The sequence below is a fragment of the Amphiprion ocellaris genome, chromosome 9, assembly GCF_022539595.1.
Source record: "Amphiprion ocellaris isolate individual 3 ecotype Okinawa chromosome 9, ASM2253959v1, whole genome shotgun sequence".
Lineage (NCBI taxonomy): Eukaryota > Metazoa > Chordata > Actinopteri > Pomacentridae > Amphiprion > Amphiprion ocellaris.
The window spans coordinates 31,053,117-31,080,797 of NC_072774.1; the positions used below are offsets into that span (position 1 = coordinate 31,053,117).

The 27,681-nt window shown below is 41.9% G+C and overlaps 1 protein-coding gene across 43 annotated transcripts in view; it reads left to right on the plus strand.

The window, feature by feature from the left end:
* The window catches only part of rims2a (regulating synaptic membrane exocytosis 2a), a 150,410-nt gene that overhangs the window by 39,731 nt on the left and 82,998 nt on the right, over nt 1–27,681 (plus strand). For 36 of the 43 annotated variants that reach the window (XM_055013377.1, XM_055013379.1, XM_055013378.1 and 33 more), the window contains one exon: nt 3,322–3,599. In XM_055013377.1, coding sequence (XP_054869352.1) covers nt 3,322–3,599 — 278 coding nt within the window. Of the gene's footprint in view, nt 1–3,321; nt 3,600–8,938; nt 9,679–27,681 lie in introns of those variants that run through there. The other 7 variants (XM_055013400.1, XM_055013399.1, XM_035945600.2 and 4 more) reach the window with 4 other exon arrangements.

The window sequence follows — 27,681 nt, forward strand, 5'->3', positions numbered from 1 at the left end:
TATTAGGTATTCACTGATGAGAAAAAAGAGCTTGACATGTGCAGTCCAAGGGCTGAGAATGCAGTTAATTATTATTGGCAGACTGGAGAGGTGCACAGCAACTGACTCTATGTTAATTGCAGTTTGGAGGGGTAAATATGTAGGTCATAGGCTGCAGCAGAGAGGAGGGCAGATTTTAGTAATTAACCACAGGTAGCACATAATCTGTTTCATGAATAGAGCTCTAAATCTGAAATGCATGTTACAGTTAATTTATTGCTATGCCTTATCAGGATATATGATGTGCAAATATGCGTGCACATTTTCCAACTGAAATCATTCGTGTGTAAATAAAATAGGCATGCCATTTTAAGTTAATAGTACTTTTATTAATTAGATTAAGCAGAAACTAGGACAGACAGGATGAGCTGCCTTCACTGGCTATTACTAAACAGCAAAATGTTCACTGAGTTTGGAATGTTGTATTTGGGGTATATTTTTGTATTTGAAGATGCCTGAATGTGCACTCTCACCACCTCCAACCCCTCCACTTAGATTTTTGTGTGGTGCCTTGCTATGCACTTCCTGCTGTGTCTCCTATGTGAATCCATCATTGAATTTTTTTTAGTTTTAGTAGTCTCAGCTGCACTGCCAAATATTTAGATATTTTTGCCTATAATTCATAACTGCTATTTTGCTTTCTTTTTAGAACATTGGTACATATTGGATGATTTTGATGCAGTGCCCTAATAGATGTGGGATTTTCCCTGTCTGGTATTTAGAAACATGTATCTGCACATGTGAGTTTTCTCAGCAGACCTCTCGTCTAAACCACCCACTGGAGGTGCTGAAACGCCACGGCAGGTCTCTGATTACTGGATCCCTGTTGCTTGAAGCATAAATCCAACAAAAGGAAACTAGTCTTTTGTCCCTCACTGACTACTTTGTGTGAAACTTTCATTTTTAAATACATTCTTCTGGCTCTGTTTACTCAAATCAGAGTTTACATGCATGCTCATACATGCACACTTTAAGTATGCGTGTGATGTCCATGTATAGGAAGTGATGGCTGTAAGCATGTTTGATTAGCAGGAACACTGGCCTAGGTGACTCCCAGGTCTTAGGCGATGACTCATGGTTCAGTAGAGCTCTCACCATGACCCCGGTGAAATGAGGCAGTCATGGCCTCACTGGCTACATTCCTTTGGGACACATAAAGCACAATTTGTAGCTTCCCTGCTTCCATTGTGTGTCAGCACAGTTATAGCCCATCTGTAACATTGATAGCTGGTCATAAATGCCTTATGTGTCAATATCACATAGATGTACATGCTGCCTTTTGTGAATATTAAGCTTTTTTTGCACTGCATTTGAAATGTAGCTAAGCTAACTACCCATTGCTCAATATATGATCAATGAAAAGGATTGCTACCGTTTCCTTTTATTGTTAAAGTTTGCTGTTTCTGTGCTCCAAATGCAATAGAAGAACTTATTTTCCGATTTTTTTCAGTGGTACTACATCCCAGAGAAAAAAACATTTGAACATTCCTACTAATTGAAGATTGAACAGTGGAGGGCAACCTTTGTAATACTTAGTGTGATAGATACATTTTTTCGAGGTCATGCAATCTCTACCTAACAACAGTCAACGGTCATTGCTTCGCAAAAGTACTGCCTTGCTCATTATGGTTTAAAACATGAAAACAGCTCATGTTTTTCTTCTTATTAGTCTGATGATGCTGTGGCAGGCTGCCAACATCACAAAAGGCTGTAGTGATGTAGTTCAGTGGAGGTTAATAAAATCCTTCCCTGATTTGTACAAGCATCCTGCACGGACTAACCAGTAAGTCACCAGTCAAGTGAGAAGGACATGATTTCTTTCTTACTCCTCACCATGAATGCTGACATTTGATGACATAGCCAGCCACAGCAGCTGGAGACTTAATCTTAGATTGTGTAATTAGTTGACTGTTTTTTCCTCTACTCCACCCGAACACCCCATGACAACTATTTTTGTAACTGTGTCATGGCATCACACACTTTATGTTGCTGATCCCTGCGATCATTTGTTGAGTTTCTACCACAGCGTCTCCCTGTCCTTCAGGTCCAAGAAGCCACTGAGATAAGCAGTTGTGGTTTAAGGCTATGGCTGCAAATCCAGCCTTTGAACCTCTGCAGCCGGCAACTGTACAGACTAACACAGTTAAAGCGAGTTCAGTTAATGTTAAAAGAACATATCAGTCAATTCAGCGCCTGCTCATACTAATAACAGTAATGCACTGACTCAGCACTGGAACTGTAAAGGCGGGGAGTGTGTGCTTGGGGTGGGAGGGCTCCAGTGGCTCTTGGCTATCCCGCTGGCTGTCTGGCCTGTCAATCATTGGGCAAGCTATTATGCCTCTCAGACACACTTAGATATCACATTAAGTTGCTGATTGTTAATGAGAGAGGAGTGGTTGCCTGGAGCATGGCTGAGTACCATTCAGGTTACACTCTTCTAGATAGCAGTAAAGTTGTTCAATAGAGTAATGTGATTTTTCCCTACAATATGACTCTTGACAGAAGGTTAAGTTTGACCGTTTAGTCAGTGTGTGTACGTGTATGTACAGTGATCAGAGTGCCTGTCCGTGCCTGGATTTGAGAGGCTAATGTGGTAAGCCACACAGACAGCACTGTAGAGTCAGATAATGGCACAACATCTCAGAGCAGTAAAAACCTCTATCCCTTCTATCCTTGTAGAGCATAACAGAAAGAAAACGTACCTTTAGTAAGCTGTGAGTAACCTCTGCAACCTCTCTATTGTTGCAGTTTGCAACAACAAAACTCTAGAAACAAGAATTTTGTAGCGATGTCCTATTTTATAACAAGGGACAAAAAATTGCAATATATAGCTAAGTTTGACTGGTGCTAAAACACCTATAGAGAATGGACTCACAGGGAAAAAATGTGTAATAATAATAGTAAAATAATGATAATAATATATATATGGGACCCATATCATTTTACCTTTCAATGATATCAATGGCTGCTGCATGTGTAAAAGATTTCATCATTCACCTCATCAACATAAACTGTTAATAATGTTTATGAATATTGTCGCTGTGGGGTGAAAACTCAAAACTGAAAAATATTTTTAAAACTAACTTTGTTTTTTCTGATTCCTTAAAGTTGTCATTTTGGATGTGAAAAGATTTTCACCCAACAACAGCGATATGTCACTTGTATCTCAGCTTTAGATAACAGAGATACACAAATCACTCCATTACAGCTCATCATAGGTTATATAAGGCAACCTCTACCTGTCTGTGTCAAGATGCTAACTCCCCTTTCTCCCCCCTGCAGGTTATGTGGGTATGCAACTTGTGCCGAAAACAACAAGAAATCCTCACCAAATCGGGGGCATGGTTCTACGGCTCGGGGCCGGGTGTTTTTGAGGGTGGGCCACAGGGGAAAAAGGCCAAACTGCAGGACCCATCCCTATACCCCTACCAGGGAGCCTCAGGGGACTTGACACCAGCGTCAGACAGAAGACCTCACGGTGGGCTCCTGCCGAGACAGGCGTCCCTTGACAACGGTTCAGGGCTAAGGTACTCGGGACACGGTGACGCACCCATAGACAGGTCAGTTCCATGCGTGGAAACAAAAGCACACACTCTACATATTTCATATGACTTGTTTTTTGTGTAAATTCAGGCGGCTCATTTGATCAGGGAAAACTGTTTGAGACACAGAGAACTCCACAAAGATGCGTGATTTACCTGCATAGCACCTTTTAGCATTAGCACTGATCTATGTGGCTGTCGTACAGGTAGTGCAGAACTGTGATTCAAGCCTGGCATAAGTCTCCTAGCAAGCCAGTCAAGGGCCCATATAAAACTGCTTGTACGTGGAGTCCATGAGGCCTATAAAGGAGAAAGATGCACATATACTGTCTCTGGCACTAACTCAGCAATTCTAGGACAGTCATCCACCCACTCACTCGCTCTTCATCACACACACATACCACACACCAGTACATATGAACACAGATGGTTGCAAGTCTGATTCAGCCAGGATGAGGTGCTGGCAGGTGAAGGGTGTTTGCAGTTATTTATATTGTGTCTATTTTTGATAGAAACTGCAGTTTATTGTGTAAATAGTTCTGTTTTGTCATCAGGATTATTTGTAGGCCAGTTCAGACACTGCAGTACATAGAAATGAAGTGTTATTAGAATGTTTTGGAGTAGAAAAGTAAGAGCAGGCTAATTACAATGCCAAACGTCTTGTTGTATTTGTCATATTCACAAAATGCATCCCCTGAGTAGCAAACTCAGATGCTGACAACGTGGACATGCTATGTTTGTGAATCCCATATCCGGTGGTGCTGAGTAAGGTAGTTACTTTGATGTCCACATGAGGGCTCCTTCCTCTTTCTTCAAAGGGAGGAAGAGAAGCTTACATTCGATATATGTACACTCTCTAGAATTTACCCCAACAGCAGAAATCTCAGCAGAACCCTTTCAGAAAACCTCTCTCGTGTCCTTGTTTGTTCCTTCTGAGATGAAATGTAGCTCAACATTTGCTCAGTGCAAGCATAGCCCACCAACTAACAGATGCCCTTGTCTCAATGCTTCTCCTCCCTGCCCCTGAGACCAAACTTACTGAAGGGAATATGGGAAATGTGGGCTATGTGTTGTAGCTTTCCAGAAGGTAACCCAGAATTGTCCCAGAGTCATATAGTTATATAGACATTATGCACACACACATATTTATGGGAGAGGTTCAGGATGAAAAGGAGATGAATTTGACTCTCAACCCAATATAGGCACCTGTCCATGTTTCATGTTAACATTGATGGTAAATCTGCTTGTGTGTCACAGGCACAAACCTGCACAAAACAGTGTTCACAGCATGTCCCCAGACATTCAGTTCTGTATTCCCTCTCTGCCATTGAACTGAATTCTGAATACACTTAGAACCGACAAAACACAAGGCTTTTGCTCAGTCGCCTGATATTTTTCTCCAAACTGATGTTTGGATGGATATAATTAATATAACCCTCCCATTTAGTAACTCCCCTGCTGTGATGAAATTTTGTTCTTCTTTTACCCTTGTTAAATCTTCCCTCCAACATGTTTCAAAATTCGGAATTGACACCGTACATTAACACAACAAAGAATAGAACATCATGTGTAACTACAAATTGGAATCAAAGCTCCAGTATTATAAACCCCCTCGGAGTGATGCAGGTGTGACCACGGCTCAAACTGCTCCAAGCATCCAGTCATCCAGCTGCTTTTTGTTCCAGTCCAGGCCTTTGCCAATGTATATTAATTGATTGCATGGCTTGAGAGGTGGAGATGGTACCAGGGAGCAGTTCTGGCATTGGCATTGCCTACATTTGCAGTGACTCAACAGGAAACTGGCTGTCTGAAAATTCACAGGATAATGCTGATGATGGATAGCAGGGAGTCCATAAATAGAACTCCCACTGCATAAGCACCAAAATCCACTTTCATTAATCTTAAAGAATGTTTAAATTAACTCCTGGATCTGTCCTGCTGAAGAAAGGAGGGGGAGAAAGCTGACGGTCTATTTATAAAGAGAAATAACTTGGGAAGGCTTTTAATTTGTCTTGCTCTCAGAGGTGTCATTTGAATGAACACACTGATGCACCAGGACGGCTGCAGTGTTGGGTGAGGCTGATGAAACAACAGTGATTACACTGGGATTGGAACATACTCACTGGAGGAATTTCTTCAGATTCTGCATTTTTTTAAACACATTCAGCCAGCCAACAGTAGTGTTCAGCATGCCAAGTCAGATGAGGAAAAAGGAGAAACTCAGCCTGGACTGGCCCTTTAACATCCAGCCCAGCCCACTCCAATATGGAGTAGCTTTGCACACTTCAGTTCATCACTGCTTCTTCTAACCTAGACTGGCTCAGTTTAGAAGCGTGAACAAGAACAGCTCCCGTTTTATGTATTTCATCAGCCTTATACAACAGTGCACTGCATCAGTAATATTAGGGGGGAGGTCTATAAATACCGTTTTCTCACAAAATATTTGGCTAATAGGTTTAAATCAACCTTTAATACATAAAAAATACACATGTACAACTTATTTCTATTTTAATGCTTGCTTCTCTCTGCTACTTGAGTTTAATGAAATACCACGTTTTGCATGATTTTACAACAAAGTCACTCATCTCCTTCAAAGTCTTGTCTCATTGTTTTGATCTACTTGAAAGTTTGCTGGTTACTTCTGCTTGACCTAATACTTCTGATATTAGGGAAGGGCTTCCATTGCTACACAAAAGTCTGCCAGAGTAACTCTTGATCTATCACTGGTTTTTCCGAGGAGGATTTTCAGATTTTCACCAAATTGCTCTGGTGTAAGCATCTTTCGCTTCCCTCCTTCTGTGGCAAACATCTTGAAAACATGGCTTGTTTTCTGATGTGTCTCTGGCATATGTAACTTCTTCTTTCATTCGTTTTGTCTTTGTCTTGAGGTTATCAGTGGTTTTAAGAAGGTAATGATCAATTTGTTCAGCTCCCGTGAAAGGTCCACCATGGGCCTTTAGTCTATCAAGGATACTGAGCTTTCTGTTTTCTACATGCAATAGAGTGGCCTCCTTCTTGCTTAATCCAGCAGCCCTCAGATCATCTTGCCTTTTATTCCAGTCAGTACAGGTTACATTTTAGGAAACAAAGGAAGGTACATTTGATAACAAAATTTTCTAGGCTTGTGGATGATGTAAAGATAGGCTGTAGAAACTCTTAAGACAACCACAGCATTTTGTCACGCAAGATAAAGTATGGTACATTCAGAAAATCCAGCAGAATGTGAGAGAACTGCAATTCTAGTCAGATTGTGGGGATTTTATAGCTTTTACTTGTGAATAATGGTTTCAAAGTTTACAGTTTTCCTTCAGTTCACTAATTTCTATCAATCTTTATCAAAACCAAAGTAATTTAACTGCAAATACAAAGCTTGTCTAAAGATTTCCCCTTTTAGTCTTAGTGTAAATGTTACATGAAAGTTTTAATACTAGCGATATATGCATATATGTCAGTAGCAGGGAGAAGCAAACTGAAAATACAAAAAAGTTTTGAAATTTCTAGTTTTTATGGATAGAAGAAGAGTTTAAGCTGGTTAGCTCAATATTTTCAAATTATAGACCCCCCTAATAATATGCACAAGTAGTTGACTGACATTAATAGTCCAGTTTCTTCTAGTTTTTGTAGTTTTGGTAATTGTTTCTATTATTTAATGACATTTTACGGACAGATTGTCCTGACGTAAAGATGCAGTGACACCTAAAACTTTGCATTGAGTCCAGTTGGCAAGTAACACTAACAATCAAACACTAAATAAGATTTCAAACTAATTTTCAGTTTGACAAGTTATGTAAGCCACCTTTTTAGAAGTAAACCCATCCATCCATTCATCCATCCATCATCCACACACCACTTAATCCTCATTAGGATTGCAGGGGGCTGGAGTCTATCCTAGCTGACTTAGGGTGAAGGCAGGGGACACCTGGACAGGTAACAGTCTATCACAGGACTACATATAGAGACAAACAATCACACTCACACCTACGGCGTGCACAGTGTCTTGCTGGTTAGCACTGTCGCCTTGCAGCTAGAAGATCCGCAGTTCGCGTCCCTGCCTTCCTGGGATCTTTCTGCATGGAGTTTCCATGTTCTCCCTGTGCATGCGTGGGTTTTCTCCAGGTACTCCAACTTCCTCCCACAGTCCAAAAATATGCTGAGGTTAATTGCTAACTCGAAATTGTGAGTGTGAGTGTGATTGTTTGTCTCTATATGTAGTCCTGTGATAGACTGTTACCTGTCCAGGTGTCTCCTGTCTTCACCCTAAGTCAGCTGGGATAGACTCCAGCCCCCCACGACACTAATGAAGATTAAGCGGTGTATAGATTATGGATGGATTGATGTTTTGGACTGTGGGAGGAAGCTGGAGTTCCCGGAGAAAACCTGCACATGCACGGGGAAAACATGCAAACTGCATGCAGTAAGATCCCAGGTCCAGGCCGGGATACAGACCTGGGATCTTCTAGCTCAGTGCTAACCACCAAACTACCATTCAACCCAGTAAAAACCTAAAGTCAGTAGAATGACTTTTTATTACACTGGTCAGAATGGAAAGTTACTCATCAAAGATGTTTTCTTTCAGGAGACATGTCAGAGAAGGAGAGTCAGGTCCGAACGATACAGCTAGTGATGTCTGAGTTCCATTTAGCTCATTATGTTTTACTGTCCTTGTATTTTTTAATGCAAAGAAAAAAATTCTTGTAACTGTAAAAAACATGTGAGTTCAAATTAATGTTGTGTGTCATGCACAACTAGAAGCATCTTTTTGGGCTTAAACATTTTATTTAGCAGGGACTCAGTGAGTATCTCAGTTCAGCCATCATTCTACGCAATACACGTAGTGGGCTTACACCATGCTTAATACAAAGGTTAAATTAGTGTACATATTAGGTCTCTGTTCACCTTCTTCCAAGAATCATTCAATAGCTTCATGTTCAGGGAAACGGTCCTTTATGCTTATATACATTATAGCAGGTTTTCTTTGTAGGAAGCCTAAATAGTAGGTCCATGTTCAAGTGATTCCATTCAGATGTTAGATTGACTGGTGTATGAAATCCAGCAACTTTAAGGACTCAGCTGGATTAATTTCAGCTAATTTCGGTTCTTTACATGTAGACAGAACCATCTCCAAAATTAAATGAAATATATTTAATAAATAAATAACCTCTCGGGAAACCCCCACTTTAATGTGTGCCCTTTCCTCACAGACAGTCCTACTTTATTACTGAGCTGAGGCTCTGACGCCAGATATGGAATATAAGAAAGAGAAAAAAAAGCCCTGACGACAGCATCGCCTCTCTCCCCTGTATTGTAGTGAGGGTTATCTGCTGCTGTGCGCGTCCCAAAGAGTGCATGAGAGAGAATGGAGAGATATGGCAGAGTGCGCACGATTTCATATCAGCTCGATAGTGTACGTATGTGTGACTGCTCGTGTTTGTGCGTGTGTTCGCGCGAGTGTGTGTGAGCTCTCCATAGGCAACGGGGAAATATGAGTTGAATGTGAGGCAGCAGCTGATGCGCCGGTAAAGGGATGCTGCTGCTGCTGCTGCTGCTGCTGGAGGAGGCGGAGGCTGCCGTGTAGGATGCTGCTCCGCTTCTCCTCTCCTCCGGGCGCTTCTTCACCTCCTCCTGCAAACCGAGAAGAGATTTTTGCCACTGCGAGACGAAGAAAGGGCTGGTTACCGGCACCGGCACTACCTCATTTTTCTCGCGTCCAGTCCGAAGCATTATGACCCAAGGATCCCGCCCGGAATGCGTCTCATTTAAGGACACTTTTTACCAGGAGCGGCAGGAGAAATATGGAACTTGATCGGCGTCTTTTCTGCGTCTAATGCGCCCCGGGAGATAATAATAACCACAATACTGAGGAGGTGTATGTTTGCAGGGGGGCGTCCGGAGAGAGCGCAGGCTTCGGGATGTAATGGTGGTGAAAGGAAAAAGGGTGATCACTTCCAGAGGATAAAAGAAAACGGAGGGGGAAAATGCAGTTTGAGACATTGCGTCAGTTCTGTAGCTCGGTTTTATCACATTTCAACGGGGCTTTCACGGCACCTCAGAACATCTTGCAGACGGAGCTGTTCGAGCAGGCGCTGAGCAACATCGGGTGAGTGATTCCTTTGTAAAAGAAATGCCCAGATTTATGAGGAAGGGCTTCCCCGTTGGTATGTCAAATGAGTATTTGGGGGGAGTAGGGGGGTGGAAGGTGGGGGAGGAGGAGGGGGGCAGGATTGTTGCGTTTATCGATCGGCAGCCAGCCTGCGTAATAACAACCTACAGTATAGCACTGTTGCTGCTGCAGATATTTCCTGGCTGGATGATGGGGGCCGATCAGCGATCCTGCCGCGGTTTGCCGGGTGCGCGTGCAGGTCCCCGCGCGTGCACGCACCGCGATCGACTGTCGTGGGGGGGTGGGACGGGGTGGGACAGGGTGGGCGGGCAGTTAAAAAGAAGCGTTTAGGCAGACTGTGACCATGTCGAGGTCTGAGTGTACTTTGCGCGTAAGCGCCAATGTATGTGTGCGCGTGCGCCCGTGCCCCGGCGCGCACCGCTGCAGCAGCATGTGTGCTGTTACTACCTCTGCTGCTGTCGTGCCTGAGAGCAGAACATGAGGGAGCGATGAGAGCATCTTAAACGAGTCCACAGCTGGAAATGAGTGGAAACACACCCCATCACCCCCATCACCAATCCTCCAACACACACACACCACACACACACACACACACACACACACACACACACACACACACACACACACCACACACACACACACACACACACACACGCACACACCTATGCACCCCTCAGACACAAGTTATCTGGTGGCTACTGATAAAATAGCCGCTCAAAAGCAGAAAACATTTTGCAAGCATAAATGCATCTATTGCAGCTAAGAAATCTACTTTCCAACAGTGCAAGGAGTTTTTCCATTATTTCAAAAAATGCAGCATATTGCTACAATTTTAGCCACCATGTTACTGCAACAGAAAGGCCTGTATTTTTACATCTGTTAAAGAAGAAGCATTAGTGTTGTTTGGAGAGCGAGAGAGAGAAGTTGGATCTCTCCTAGATGCACTGGAGCATATTATGATTAGTCTGCTAAATGTTCTGTCCCCCACAGAGAGGCTTCTGGTCATCTGGCCAGGCATAGCTGTTAGACACATTATGCAGACTGCAGAAGGCTTAATACTTGCAAACATTACTATATTCTGCAGCCTCACGGCCAAAAGAACGCACAGACCTGTCTTATTTCTTCCTCGCTATAGACCTTAGCCCCCGTATCGCCACCCCATCCACTGTCTGTCTCTGGGGACTGCGAGTCTTTCCCTCTTGTCCCCCACCCTACCGTCAGAAATAATTTACAGCATTGCTGGGCTCTCTGCCACCTCACATTACATGGCCAGAACACTCAGCCACTGGAAGGGTGGAACAGGGGGCTCTGTGCCTAGAAACTGTGATCCAGCAATCATCACATCTGACTGATTAAATTGAACTTATTTTCCATCACTACCTTTCTTTTTTTTCTACTCAGCAAAATCCTTCTGTAGAAACTGTGGCAGAATGGTAGCTGAAGGCAGACGTAGGTTTTTTTTTTAATGATGAATGATCATATTTGCAGTTGGTGCCACTACAAGACAGTCTTCATGTGAGTGTTTTTATTACTGTGCCACAACGGTGCAGCCAGTGTCAGCCTCTTTGTCCACTTATTTCAGGGTCTGTAAATAGTATCATGTAACTCACTGGTACACAACAACAACACAACTCTGCAAACCAGCAGTGTGTGCTGTTATCAGTGGCCAGCCAGCTTAGCCATCCGTTTGATCAGGGCTGTTTGTGTGTGAGTCTGTTTCTCTCTCTCTTTATGTTTCTTTCTTACCCAGGCCGGGCCTTCTAATGGGCTGTATGCTTTTAGATCCAGCTTCCATGTATTATGCATGTGTGCGTCAGCAGAGGTCCTAATGGGGTGTGGGGATCTGTTCTTAGAAGGCCTGAATGGTTTTGAATTGAGTGGTCACTACATTTAAGCTGCAACCATACACACACCTTACCCCTATCATCCATCCACTGCTGCAGCTCTTTGTGCTCGCTTCTCTGAAATGCCTGGGACCAAAGTGTGTCTGTTGCTGGTCTGCTGTATGAAGCATTAGAAGGGATGTTATTGAGTTTGTGGTACACATCTTGTAGTCTTTTCCCAGATGAGCCTTTTGTAAAGTGTGTGATACAGTGTAAGTAGGAAGGGAATCGCTGCATTTGATTTTCTGTGTGCAAGGTATTGAAAGCATCGCTGTGTTTCAAATCAAGCACATTGAATAAAATGCATAGGGCTGCAGTTTAATGATTCCGAATGGGCCCCACAATCTTGGGTGTGATTTTAGTGAGTCATCATCTTACTCACAGCTGTTTATTCCATCCCACAGTCTCATATATTGTTCTCCTGCAGTGACAGCGTATTTGCAGTTGTGCACTTCTGCATTTTATAGTTTATATGTGCGGTATAGTGCATACAATCACAGATAGGAGGAAAAACAACTTATTTCCACCACTGTCAGTTCTATACTAAAGATTTCTCTGTAGTATAAACCCACCTGCCTTGCTCCTCCTTTCCCAACTCTTCCTCCAACAGTGGGGATGCCACAATGTTAAGGTGTAATGTTTGATTAATAATAATAATAATAATAATAATAATAATAATAATAATAATAATAATAATAATAATAATAATAATAATAATGATGCAATCCCCCTGATTTTTCATCTTGTATTACCAGGACATGAATACACAATTAAAACTATTGAGGAAGTGTTAAAACAAGGATACCATGTTGAAAAGACGGCAAGGTGGTGCAAGTCACTTCTGCTCTGCAATATTGTAGAAAAGTGACTTACACATTTCACTACAGGTCAGCGCTTGTGTTCATAGCATGCTTTGTATAGTTACAGACAGTAATTGTTCTTTAAAAAACATTCATCATCTGCATTATGTCAGCCTTTCTACATAAATATAATAGATAAAATGAATACACGACAGAACACATTACATGAAATTGATGTAATGCCAATGAATCAGCCTGACTCAAGTGAACTTATTTTCCATCCTGAATTACTTCCCAAAGGAAGATAATTCAATCAAGAGCCAGATTTGAGTTGCTTTTCAGCATTGCATCATCAGCAGCTAATTCGTCTGTAGCAGTCCTGGATTGAGCTAGTTAAACAATGTGTAGCGCGAGAAATGCAGCATGTGTCCTCTCATTATTTGCTAGTCAAGCAGTATTACATAACAGGTGCATAACCTATTCAGTCTGGCCAATCAAACTAGCTAGTTTTTCTTAACATGCTACTGTGATGTTCAAAAGGCTACTAACCCACTAAAATAGTAAGATTTTAGATATTATCTTTTTTTCTTGAAAATACTTTATTGATGGAAATGGTTATTAGTATTTTAAAGGGCTGTACTTTAGCTACAGCTGCAGCTGCTTCTGCACACATTACTAGACACTTCTCGACAACATCTGGACATGTATGTTCATTTACTTCCATATGAAGAAATCAAGCAAAAAAAAAAAAGGGAAAACACATTGAATTAACAAGTTTTGCTTGCACTATTTACACAAATTTGAATCATAATGCATGCATGTTGCATATAAGACGTGCTCCATATTGATTTTGTCAGCCTGTATTGATAACAAATATTGTGGATGTGAAGTGAGAGAAGTTCAAAGGAGAGACAGAGCAAGGAATGAGAACAGCAAGGGGAAGACAAAAAGTACCAGGAGGAGACAGGAATACCCAGGCATCAGTCACCATGGTGACAGAGCTATAGATGAGGCAGGCATGGTAGACTGCAGCTTGTGGGACTTTGAACCTTTGGAGCCCCAGATTCATGTTGATGTGACAGAACTGGGGGAAAGGAGGTTGGAGGAAGGAGAAAGATGATGATAAGCAGGAGACATATTTCCGACCTAGAAACAGCGAGAGACAAGGACATAGATCCATAGTATTCCTTTCCTTGGCTCATCACATTCCTGGACACTTGAGTTGGTTTTGGAGTGTATCCATCTTGATATCTCACTTTCTGCACTGTAGTGTACATAGCATTCACCTTTTATCCTTTCTTTTTATCCTTCTTTATCTAAGGCAGTTGAGTGTGTATTTTGTTTTCTAGCAATGCCCTGCTTTACAATCCCACAGTTACACATTAAAGCTTTGTGGATGCAAAATCAAGCTGACTGAGCAGCTCCACTACAGGGAGTTAAATGCTTGGCCGAAGGGCTCCTCAGCAGTAGCTGTTGAGGGAACGGTGAATGCTGTACTTTCTTTGTTTCTGCCCACATTTTCCCAGGCAGCCTCAAAGCTACTGTCACCTCGTTTTTTTCATCTCTCGGAGTACTATAAAGTAGTGTCTTGAGGGTTAAGTGTGGGAGACGGACTGAGAGTGTATCCTCAGTAGTTACTTTGCACCCTCTACTTCCCCCCAACATCCTGTCATACCTCGCCCACGCTCAGCCCACCCTCAGCCCACCCTCAGCCCCATGGTATTGTGCCCGGGTGTTGGCGGCACTCAGCAGCTGTAATTAAGCCAGGCCTTTATTGGTTTTGTCCTCGCCAAGGGAGATGTGCTCAGGAAGAAGGGAGGCCCTGGTTTATTGCCTGGGCGTCTAAGAGAGGGGTTATTATGATTGCACGCTAGAGAGAGAAAGGGAAGGAGTGGATAGAGAGAGAGAAAGTGGAGAGAGTTGGAATGATAGAGAGAGACAGCGGTAGAGGCTGAATCGATATGCTCGACTCCTCTCTCCTCTCACCAAATCATATCTCAGCATCAGACTGAGAGTGAGAGAGGAAGAAAGAAACAGAGAGAGAGAACTGGTAGCTAGCAGGGGAGCTGTGTAGCCAGATAAACATCAGACTAATGTCCCTAGCTCCAGGCTTGCTGCCACTGCTGCTATTGCTGCTGCCTAGAGAGGGTGCTGAGATTGCCTTTGCTAAGGTTTGGTTACAGGTTGCCACAGCATGGTTCCACAGCAAAAAGTACATATGATGTCACGCACAAGGATGTACAATGCATTTAGGTTTGACCAGCCAGAGTTCTCAGCAGTAGAAGGTAAAGAAAGGAGCATTAACCAACAAAGGAAAGACAGAGTACTTTTCAACAGAAACGCCAGCCTGTGCAGAGCACTGACATCTGGACTCTTTTCGTGCTCATAGAGCGAGACTGATTCCCTCAAAGGCTGCATGGGCACGTGCGTGCATGCATTTGCGTGTGTGTGACCCTCAACCTTAACATGTCATTAATGGTTGAGTTACAGTAGGCATAGTGTCCTCTCAGGAAAACTGCATTTCAGTTGCCAGCATTGCCCCAGGTCCTTAACTTCTTCTCTTTCCACTGACTGATGGACTAAAGAGGAGGCTGCTGAGTGGCATGAATGTGAGACACAACTCCTCTCTGTGTGTCCTTGTGCTTCTTTGTGAGAGTCTATGAGGCTGCACTTGTATGCTCATGTGTTTGAAGCTTGGTCCCCAGGAGGTCTTTTTTTTCCCTCTTAAAATGCCTCTTTTTCTGCACTCCCAAGCAGATGTTGGATGTCATCTTATTTTTAAATAGCTAAGAGAGAGAAGAAAAACTGCATAGGCTACATGGATAGTGCTTTGCTTTCAGCCATGTGTCTTGATGTGTGATGCTATTTGTCAATGCCAGTAACCATTTGGACAGTTTATAGAAGGGTTAAAGTCACTGCCCTTTGCTGTTGTACGTGCCTGTTAGCGTAGGACATAAGTAGTATGTCTATACGTACATTATTCCACAGATCCTCCTCTGGCCTTGATGGTCAGTGGAGTCATTAATTGAAAGCTAAGGCAATTTGCTCCTAAAGGTACTTCACAGCCTCATCATTCTTGTTTAATATTTGATTTATTGATTAAAGAGGCTTATAAGGTCAGACCTTTAGAAGGTCAGGAGGTGGACTTTCTCAGTTAAATCTCTGCTATTCAGTGCAGTGGAGTCCACATGACAGAACTGAACAAACATTTAAAACGACACTGTGACTGAGGTTGTTAGCATTCAATGGTAAGGTGTATATAGAAGAATCCAAGTTTAATTTATTTTTAGCTTAAGGCTATTAGGTTCTATATGTTTAGGTTTTATGTTCTGGGAAGTATGTAGTGTTTACTATCCCCACTCCACATACCCAGTGCACATTTAGCCTGTTAGCATATCCACATGCATTGTTTCATGAATGGGAAATAGACTGGTTTACACATAATCCTGTTGCTGTACCCTAAATCCAAATCTTTTTCATGCTCCAATTTATTCAATTACCAAAAATACACTTGAAGAAGCCGTATGATTAAGCAATAATGAAAAAGCCTAATCTAAACATCTGTGTCTATCCAGTCCATTGCTATCATCATCCATCTCATCCCCAGCCCGTGCTCAAATCCTCTTTTGCAACACTGATGGTATTTCATAAGCTCAATGAGATTAATTATTTCCATATTTTGCAAACATTGCACCGTGTGTGTTGCTCCCCCGTCTCCCTGCACGTGTACAATTAGCTCAGTTCATTTGTGTTGCAAATGAACCGGCTCTGACGGTCCTCGACGGCCTCCCTGGGCTTCGCCTGCCACGCAACAGAGAGGAAAACCAGCCGAGGAGTGATCAAAAGCCTCCTTCTCTGGCAGGCAGATGCTGAGTAAACACACAGAAGAAGAAGCTCCAGTAACTGTCTCTTCCCGCTTCCACTGTTCGCCTTCATTATTTTTGGAGTCTGCTGGCTGGCATTAATGAAACCCCATGTAATATTCATTTAATTCCCAGTGTTTACTAGTTCATTAGGTTTTAGGATAGTAGTTGATCTGATCTCCAGGGGTGGCTAGGGCGAGGAAAGAAGCTGACTTTGAAGATTTCCGTCTTTTCACCAGCCGGGCTTCCTTCCATTTATTCAAATGTCTCTCTTGATCCTGTACCATTCACAGTCCTCTGCTTGCTTACTGAATTGTGTAGCACTCCTCTTCCCTCGCCTGCTTCACTACACCTCTGGTCCCCATTTATACAGCTATAGGTAAAGTTTAAAGACTGTTATTAGAGTTTATTGCAATGCTACATCACAATATAAACTCTGGTAGGGTCACCATCTGTATGAAATATATTATTGCTTAGTACAGATGAGTAGAGTGCCACTTGCTATGCTGCAAGTAAATCTATGAGTCTAAGGGCCAAAAGGTTGCCAAATGGGAGTAGGCTGATTAAAAAGATGAGAAATTGAGTTCAGGTCCACCACCGTCCTACAACCTTGGTTGAAGTTAACTGTCATAGATTAAATGTTTTCTCAGAGCAGGGCCCCTCTGGCCAGTTCAGCTCTCTGGTTCACAGCATGTGTTACAGACGTTGTCCTATGCAATTACAATTAACCCACGCAACCCTTTGGTCTGGGGCTCGCTCTGCAAAAGGTCTGAACGTGGGTTCATTGATTGAGATGTTGGCTTGTCAATGTCATTGAGTGCAGGAGAAAAGGTCTTTCTGCTGAGCATGGAGAGAGTGGCTTTTTCATCAGACGAAGAGGAGAGGCGAAACTTTGGCACAAAGCTTGTATTATTTGTGGTTATAGCTCCAATAGGTAGTGCTGCAGTTATGCTGGAAAATGTAAGCTGTATTTTGCATCTGAGTGGGTATTTTACAGTCAGTTCTCTGTTCTGGCATTTCTTGACAGTACCTAGGCATTTTTCTACCTGGCTATCTGCATCTGTCTGGGATGATTAAATTCTCTCTAGGTGGGAAGCAGCAGTGTTCCCAAATGGAGAACTATTCAGAGAACTTACTGAATGGTAGAAAAATATCTCAGAATCTACTAAAACTTTGAAGGTTCAATTAAGTAACTGGAGGATCTCTTATTTTTTAAGACAGACATCTTCCTTATATATTTCTGTCTTGACTTTCACAAACCCTTCAACCCTCAAATTTAGCAGAACTGCACAAAGTTTCTTTGATCACAGTATGTGTGTATGTGTGTTTGCGTGTGTGTGTGTGTGTGTGTGTGTGTGTGCGTGTGTGTGTGCATGCGTGTGCATGTGTGTGTGCATGCACTCTCTCAGACAAGAAAGGTGGTTTAGAAAGGAGGTCGAGAGGCAACGTCTTCCTATTATGCACAACTTCCTGTGTGCCTCCAGGCAAGCCTTCTAGCAGCCAGTGTGTTTGAGTTCAACTTCAGAGAGACTTTGTTGGAAAGGGAAACAAAGCAGGAATGGAGAAGATGGGTGGGAACAGCAATTTATTAATTTGAAAAATGCGCTGAAATGAATAGCATTTTTCACTAAGTGACCGAGGGGGAGATGTTTCATCATGCTTAGCAAACTGATCCCAGAACAGGATTGTGAAAATTAGGTGATCAAATGGGGTTGCTCCAGTGGAACCTATTGTACATGTCTATCATTGTATTGCTTCTCTGTACTTTCTCAATTTAATTTGCCTAATTTGACACATTGTAGGACAAAACCTGTGAGGCTGTGTGTTTCAGATAGTTTCGAACAAACAGTTTGCCGCTGTTGACTTAAGTTCTGTGTTTTGTGAATTCATCGCAAAAAGAACATTTTAATCTCTCCAAATGAGACCGTCACATGGTGAATGTTTAAAACCATTTCACTTTATGGCTCTATGATGCGTAGTGTTTGCATGTTGCTGCCAGTTACCTTGCTATCTCTATGAGAGTTTGTTAAGCTGGACAATACTGTAAATAAAACACATCTTGATTTTAATATGCACAGAACCCAACCATAGAGGTGCAGTGGGATAACTGAGCTACATTGGATTCCCTGAATACAACTGCAGAGTCCTTATGCCTCCTTTCCTGAGCAATCTCTTTGCTTCCCACTTAAGCCTCAGCTTGTGATGAGCCACCTCCAAGATTGAAGACTGTAGAAAGTGAAAGCAATATGTCTGATCCCACATGTACTAAAACAAGGACATTTCTATAATTGATCATTTTTCGCTTTGCAGGAAGTTGACTTTGTGGCACTTAAACAGCTTTGAAAAGATGTTCTGGAAAGTGCCCCTGACCACACACACAGCTTTTACTACAATAATCTGTTCTATTATTATTATTAATTCATAAATGATGTGTTAAAAATAGCTGCTGTGATGGTGAACGTGATCTGTTCTGGATTGCTAGAGGCATTATACAGTGTGCACTGCTGTGGAGCAAAGAACATTTTAATGGAAATGCTGCAGTCAAGTGGGCTCCCTCTTGGTTTTCTCTTCGTTGTGTAATTGAAGCACTTAAAATACAGTGTTTCATCTGCCACAGAGTATGAACACTGTCATGAAATACTTTCTTGTCACACTCTCTCCCAACAATATTTTTTGTACTGTTTATAATGTAAAAACATATTTATAAACTATTTCTGCTTCACAATGACCTTCAGATATTTAGCATACCTTGGCAACATCACTGTAACATTGTTCAACTATTAACCCCTTAATCCACTCAACCATAATGTGAAGAAGCTAGAAACTAGAGAGATTTGCTGTTATTGGCATTCAGTGTCAGTGCCATTGCTGTGCTCTCTTTGAATTAGCCTATCCAGAGAACAAAAGTTGCTCAAACATGATAAACATAACTGAAATACATATTGCAAAATAATTATGAAAAACTGTTTAGTCATACTCTGCACCTGTGAGGTATATCAGTATTTATTTGAATTTGGTTTTATATTATACTTGGTATGGTCCCCTAAGGTTTGGCGAGCAGGCGACCTGAGACAGTGCTCCGATTGGCTGCGTCAGATTTTCCACAGGATGAAGCTCTCTTCCACTTTTGGTGTTAGCTATCAATATAGTTTTTGTTTTTTGAACCTCATCGTTCTCATCCACACTTACCACTAACTCTGTGTTCTGACTCTCACATTGTTCAGCAGCTCATTAGTTGGAAACTGAAGAGGTCAGTTTCAGTGGAGGCATTACGTTTCAGGGTGGCACAAAATTAAATAAAAGTTGATTTTATCCATGGAAAACAAACATTATTGATAATTAACCCATATTAAAACCAAATTCATTGACTGGTGAAGCCTTTCGGCTTTAACAGCACTGAACTGCTGTAAGCATTGCTTCACCACACCCTGCTGGTGATATGTAGTTATAGCACCTGTCACATGGTTTATTAACTCTTAATTAAGCCCTGTTTGTGACTGTCTTATGCTGCTAGATAGTCATGAGTTAAGGCTGCAAAAAACACACAGACAGGGGGCTAACTTTTGCTGTGACAGTAATTTGATTTTAAAGGAGCACAAGTGCCGTGTCTAAATAGACACATATGGTGAACATGAGCCAGATCAGGTGCAATTTAAGAATGTCAAATGAGTCCTGGGTTTTTGTGCTGAAATATTAGAACAGTGTCTGTAATACTAGATGATGTGATCATTTACTGTCTCCATTTATCAGCACAGGAGAGAACACTGTGGGAAAAGGCATGGCAAGGTGTTGTATGGGACAATGTAGGCCCAACCTTGAACCCAACATGATGAGCTTTTTAGCCTGGACCCCATCATCATTTATCATCAAACATTGCTCATGTGTGAACAGACCTCATACTCCGTCTTCCCACGGACTGGATCACACTTCCTGCAACTTGTCATCCTCCAGTGCACACAGCCCTCCACACTGTTTAGTCGTGTTGGATGTTTGGTACAGGGACAACTTGGCTGGCTGCCGTGTCGTGCCGTGCTGCTGCAGTCTTATCTGTTGACTATAATAGACTCAGAGGACTTGGGAGGAGGGGGTTGGGGTATGGGAGGGCATGTGTGTGTGTGTGTGTGTGTGTGCGTGTGTGTGTGTGTGTGTGTGTGTGTTGGGGAGTAATGGAAGGACAGACGTCAGGAGTCCAGACCAGCCTGGTCCACTGCCGGTTTTCCCCAAGAGGGTCATCGCTCCATCCAGCCTCAGAGATGTTATTTTGGGCAGCCAGGATTATTAAAGCATCCTCTGACTCACCCTCAGCTTTTTTTCATTACCTCCTCACTTTCTGTGTAGCCAGACAGCCGAGCAGCGTCACTGCCTTTGATTTCAAATGCAGCTTGCTCACTGGAATGAAAAATGCATACTTAGCAGAACCAAGAAAGAAATGCGTGTGTGAAATGTAAGTGTGTGCAATTACTTGTGTGTCACAGAGAGAATGAGATGGGGAGACTGTGGCTCTTAAGAGTTATTTCCCCATGCAGAAATACAACCCAATGTCGGTATTATGAAATACCCTGGAAAATGTCATCAGATCCCTGTATAGAGCACTTCTTGAAATGAACATGCTACATGCCCTTATGTTAAGTTGGAAAGTCTTTGTAATATATTTCTGTGTGTTGGATACTAGTGTGAAACTGCACATAGCTGCAGTACATTGTTTCCTCATTATATCCAGCACCGGAACTTTACTTGTGTATGTGTTTAACTTTGTCTTTTGTCCTTGCGTGTTTTGAAAGGCACCAATAAATATGTATTATTATTATTGTCGTTATTATGTACATCAGGATGATGCGTCACAGCCACTTTTGACAATGTTTAAAATTTACCGCTTGAAACTCTCTGATTTAGTTTTTTTCTGACATCTACTGGTTTAACTTTTACCTTCCTGCAGTGATGTAACAGTGCAGTCGGGGTGTGTCAGTATACTGTGACATTAGTATTGGTTGCAGTTGTAGGTGCAACAACACACTCATTTGCCTAGAACTGTTTCTAAGGCTAGGTGTAGACACATCTGCAACAGACTTGAAACATTCAACCAGACAGGGCCATTTTTTCAATCTGATGATAAACACAATACACAACTATAATGTGAGTTTTAATTAGAAAAAAAATTCAGTCAGTTTCCAAACTTTGAAGATTTTGGTCCTGAATTGTAAGGCCTTGACCATGATGCTGCATCATGCTAAACTGCAGTGTTATATGCAAGAATATAAAAAAACTCAGCCAAGGAGGAAGTAAAATGGAGGAAAAGTGAAACTTGTAGCATCTGAATCTACTTTTAGTGAACAGTCTGTGAATGTTGTAAACTATTAGTTGCACATATCTCCTTTTCCTGCCTTTGAAAAGATAATGTATCTTTGGCCTTTTACAAACAATTACTTACTGAACGGCCTTTTGCCCGGCAGACATTTTGTCGTTGCAGGAAAAGCACAAGTGTAAGAGCAACATTATGGACGGTACTGTCCTGTAAGTCATGACAGTGTGACAGTGAGCCAGCATGTACAACATCATGACCCAGCAGCAACGTGAATTCAGACATTATTAATTATTATTTACACCTGTATATTTCCTTCTTCACTGCAACAACATGAAATGTTAGTCTTTTTTATTGCTATACTCGTATTACTCATTTGCATAATATGACACCAAAATATTTTTTCTCCTTGATTGTAAATTGACACTTTGATAATTACGGACCTCAGGAATGTCAGTGCATCCCTCTGCCCTTCAAACATAAATCTGTTCTGTGTGCAAATTTTGTGCAATGGCTAGTTGTTTAAAGTGGTTAGCATGTGAAACTACTGAGACTGAAGTTGCGGGTTGAATCCCTTTTTAGGGCAACAACAGTTTTTCCACACTCTTCCTGCAGTGTCTCCTTCTCCATCAGTTTCGGCGCGTTTTTGCTCTATATTCCTGCCTCACTCACCCCCCCTGTCCACAGCATCAGGCTTTTTATGGTGTTCAAGGGTGTTCTTTCCCTTGGTAGTCAGACAAGCCTTAATGCAGAGGAGGTTTCACTGTGCTGCCTATAAATGTGTCCCAGATATGGTGTTTTATCAGTTCATATTTAGTAATTTGGATACGTGTTTCGATTTTGATGTTAACAATGCAGCTGATATCATTAAATTGAGATGCGTTGTTTTATTTGTTGAAAGTAGCACATGGTGTCACTAATATGTATATAGAATATGGAATTGGTGTGCATCCTTGATATCTTGAAATAGGGAGAACCCTCAAAAATGAATTTGCATAGGCCCCCCAAAAGATAGCCCTGCTAAATTTCTTCTGTAAAATAGGCCCACAAACCCTAAAGAAGTTAAGCTACCATTTACTCAGAACAAGTCGAAAGCCATTTCTAGTTTCCCATATGTTGTCCACAGGCTGTTATGTGGGCTTCTTGAGAGGGAATGAATAGGAGGGTGATGTCTTTCATGTGGTGGCGTTGCAGTTTGGTCTGGTCACAGATGAATGTCAATCGCATGTATCTTCTTGCAGGTTCAAATACTTGCAAAAAAAATGTTAATTACCCACCAGTGCTGTGGTGTTGATTACTTACAGACCCTCCAGAGAACACCCCCACCCTCCACCAATTCTCTGTGTTATACTGTAGCTCTGCTCAAGTCAAGCTGAATCCAATAAGAATAATTACAGACAGTACTCCTGCACTGCTCCAGATTTGTCTCAGCAAACCGTCTGGATATTTCTAGGTGATTGCTTTATTAAATTCCAGATGTGATGTGCCTCTTTTTTACTCTTCTTGGCAGTATGATAAAAAAATGTACACATGCTCTGCTCTTCTAACCTCTCTCTGTAGGGAGAGGAGAAGCAAGCAGCAGTGTAACAGTCCTGACTTGTATCTAATCTTAATGGCATATTCTGCTGGGGCTTGGCCTACATAGAGTGCTAGCAGTGCCTCTTCTGAAAAAGGAGACCTAACAGGCGGTACAGTGCGGAAGATATATTAACCATACCGAGTATAAACATAGCATGAACACACATGGCACCGCTTGGTCTGCGTACAGACAGGAGGACGGAGTCTGTGTTGTTGCAGCCAATTAGTGAACACACTCACCGATCTGCAGACACTGTCAGCTGAACTGATAGATGTGCTGCTGCTCAACTTCTCTGTCCATTTACTTCACACAAAACTTTCCACAGAACAGGGAGACAAAGTGAGGGGGTAGCTGCCATCTGCTACTGTGAATGAAACTGTGCTGTCGGGCATCAGGCTGTGTGCATATGTGCAGGGCTTATCACTTATTTACCTTCATTCAAAACAGAACATTTCCCAATCTATCGGATTATTGTAACAATCAAAAAACGGGTCAAAAATATCACTTCGAAGATAACACTTTCAGTGGCAATATTCTATACTTTATTCTAAATTCTTTTTAACTTAGAGAGATTCTGTTGCATAATCCTGATTTATTATGCTTCCTCAAATCTGTAACCTTTGATTAATCATCAATATGTTAAGCCCCACGTTAAACACACTGGTTTGATGTTTGAGTGACTGCCTTAAGTTTTAGTGCACTTTTTTAATCAATTAAGTTGCTAAAATATAAAAAGTGTCAAGGTATGATTTACATTTGCCGTCTGTACCGTGTAACACATGCTTACATGTATGACTCTCCATTTGCCGACTACAAATCTGATCAGTAATCAGTTTTTGCTTTTTAAGTGGGCACTTAATCTGGGGCAATGGTGTATATGGTTAGCAACAGAAATCTGTAAACTAACACACACAAGGATGGACTATGAGGAATAAATTTACCAGATATATCTTGGAGAGACAGATTGATTTACACCTTTTTAACATCCTACTATGAAGTGTTTTAGGTGCATTTGTGCTTTTTAAAAAAAATTGTATGGCTGTCAGATCTGTCGAAGATGCATTAAGTAGGTAGCTGTTAATGCAATCAGGGACAGTAGAACTGCAACATCCAAAATGCGCTGCCATGTTAATTAAAATAATTGACTATAATTATCTCATGACTTATCTTAATTACAGCAATTAAACAAAACTAGACAACACAACAAAAGTGGTGGCTTTACAGTGCAAGAGAATAGCAGTAGAAGTACATGCACCTGAACAGTGTCTCTTAAGGAGATCGGATGTGCAGGAGTTAAAATGCACAACGAAATCTTAGCAGGTGTGGGTGTACTGGGTGGGAGCACTTCTAAAAAGCACCATGGGAAATTTTATTCCACTACAGAACCACAACTGTTTGAGTTTTTCACTTTTTGGAGAACCTGGTAAAAATACATATAGACTTTTGCGCTGTTTGTTTGTTGTCTCTTATTGAAAAACAGCGATAGCAAGGAATATGGAAGAAAAATATATTGTTGCAATGAAGCCTGTACAATAAGATATAACATTTATGGGAGATGCTCCTCTAAATAAGCACTGCATATAGCATCTTGACAAACATTCAAACTTTATCAGTGCCATTCAGAATCCTTCACTGAAGTCATCTCCCTGTCAGTCAGATGCACAGTCCACTCAAAGAAACTGTGAGCCCAGCAGCCTACCATCCTTCTTGACTCTGTAGTAATAACACACCACTTCCCACACCCCCCTCAACCTGTCCTGGGAAACGCTGTGTCAACAAGCCATCTTGCATCTGCCCTCCCTGATTCCATGCTCCCGTCAGTCAGCTGTCAGCACCGCCATCAAAAACATCACATAGCAGCATATCTTTAGTCCAACTCAGGACCCAACTCATGGCAGGGCGGAGGTGAGGAGGGACTGTAGGAAGGTGGAAAGTGAACGAGGATACATGGAGATGGATGTGAAAAGTGCTGTAAAGAGAATGAGGCAGGATAAGTGACTTTAAAACACCCAAATCTACACACCCACACACATGTACAGAGTGGAGTTATCTTAGAAATCTCACTCTGTTTCTCTCTCCCTGTCGCTCTCTGTTTCTCTGTCTCTCTCTCTCTTTATCTCTTCCTCTCTGTATTTTATTTGATGCCTGAAAATCCATTCCACGGATAAAAAAAAGCATAAATCATGTGACTTGTTCAGTTTAAGTATCATAAGATCTACGGCTGAATGAGATTAGGTGAAACCCCCTCATCTGTTTGCCATTGGTGATAGATGTCAGCTAGTAATCAACCAAGGAATGTAATCCTTTCTGGCAGAGGACTGAGCGGCCGATGGGTTGGACAGGGTCGCTGCTCGACCTTCAGTTGTAGAGATCACATGATGATGGTGTTAAACCCAAAAGTCGGCTTGCTTTCAGGCACCCAGAAGCCTTTGCAGCAGGGTCATAAAGTGTGCCATCTATTCCCATCCAGCAGTGTGGCAGCATTGCTTCAGATGCAGCAGACCGTTGGAAATAGAGCAGAAATTACTGACTCTCTCATTTGGATATTAGAAATTTCAGCTAAACTGTCTGGTTGCCACAGGAATTTAAACTGATTTGACTCTACTGGGTAACAGGGGGATGGGATGCATTTCATTTGCACCGAGGGGCATCCCATATTCACAGAGGCCGGCTGAGTCAGTCTTGGAGAGGAGAGTGACACTGCATCTCTAAATGGACCATTAGAGGTGTTTTTCCTCCTCTTGTCTCTTCTCTGATCCCTCTCAGTTGAGACGCACATTCAGCTTGCTTCTCATTTTGCTCCTTCTTTCTTTTTGGTTTTCTCTTTCCAATCGAGACTGGTCCAGGTTGTATTGTTGTCATTAGTGGCCCAGATTCCTTCTAAGAGGAGAGCTCTGCAGCACGGCGCCGCTCATTTGTTCTCATTTGACTTCTCTCCATTATATGGGAAATAGAGGTGGCACCATCCCCATGGGGGCAGCGTTGCATTTTCACCTTGATTGCTTTTGGCTTTCTTATTTAACGTGTTTCTCCAGCAGCAGCAGAAGCAGAGCGGACAGAGCTGGTGTCACACACTCAGTCCGAAGAGTGCTGCTGCAGGACTGAACCTGCTGCTGCTTGCAGATCACCAATAGCCCTCCAGAAATAAAACGAGGGTGGTTTTTGGTGCTGGAGGAGACAGGATTTGAAAAACAACAAGGGACTGGTCATAGGCTGTGAGCCAGTGCTGGTATGAGGTAGTCTGGATCGGACTGGGCGGCTTTTGTGAACGGATTGTGCACAGAATCTCTTTGCGTGGAGCAGCCAAGCAGAGATTTGAACTGAGCTACATCCCAGGATTCGACAGTCACTTTCAGTAAGGCTGGCTATATCTCAGGATTTAGACTGATATATGCAGTTTGGATGAAGTGTGTGTGAAAATGCTGTGTTTTTAAATTGTCTATTTGACAGTTTTGCAATATATTTAATTACTATGAATATCTAAATATTTAAATTGCATGTCTATTTTGTCAGATGTAGTGTAATCTACATTCCATTAATCCTATGTTTGTAAGATATCAAAAAAACAGAATTAGCAGCATGCAATTTGCATGTACAGTAGGCTGCAATTTTGCTGTAAAAGTGCTTTTTTGTTGTTTTTTGAAGTGCATTAACTGTCTTGGGGGCATAATTGTCACAGCAGCAGCAGAAAGCAGCAATTTTATCTTTGCATTACAGCATCACAAAGAGGTTAAAACTTAAGCTAATATCTGTGAAGTGCTGATTGAGGATGTGGTGGTGGGAGAATGAGTTAGTGTGTGTCTCTACTGTGTACGGTAGATGCATCTAGGGGCCTACACATGCAGCTGAGAGCATGAAACCAGCAACATCTGTGAAAGGCTCATCACTCACTGAAAGCTTCCTCAGACACAGAATTATTGATCTTTGCGCTTGTGGCATTTCTTTGGTTTTAAATGGAATATAAACATAGCAAATGGATGTGGGGAACACATTGTCTCATTCACTGCAGAAATCATCAATAAGCCAGGTTATTTTTTATTTTTTTGGTTTGTTTATTTGGTTTGCTTATAAGCCCACTTCATCTCAGCAGACAGAATGAGACAGGGATGCAAAATGAATCATCTAATCACAAAACTTAATAAAGCTCAGTCATAATGCTTTACATTAAATCTGCTGCAGAGCATTAAATCTATATACTTTTCGAACATGCAGTGATTATCTTCTTTAAGCTTCCTCATAACAAAGCAAAGCAAGCAACCTGCACTTGCGATGGTTTTGTCTACAGAGTGTGGCATTATCATTGCATGCAGTTCACAGCAATGAATGTGAATTCAAGGCAGTGTTGTGTTATGCTCAAATGCATTTAAACTATTTTTAGTTGTTTTTTTTTTTACCTGTGATGGATGCATAATGTAACAAACAATCATGACACTACTGTCGAGCAAATAATTGATTATCATTTTATTGTACATCATAAGCTGTGTTTTTGTTTATGTGTGTGTTAAAGGGTGTTAAAGTTTAAAGGCTGATCTCTAGTCTGTGTGTTGCAGATTTT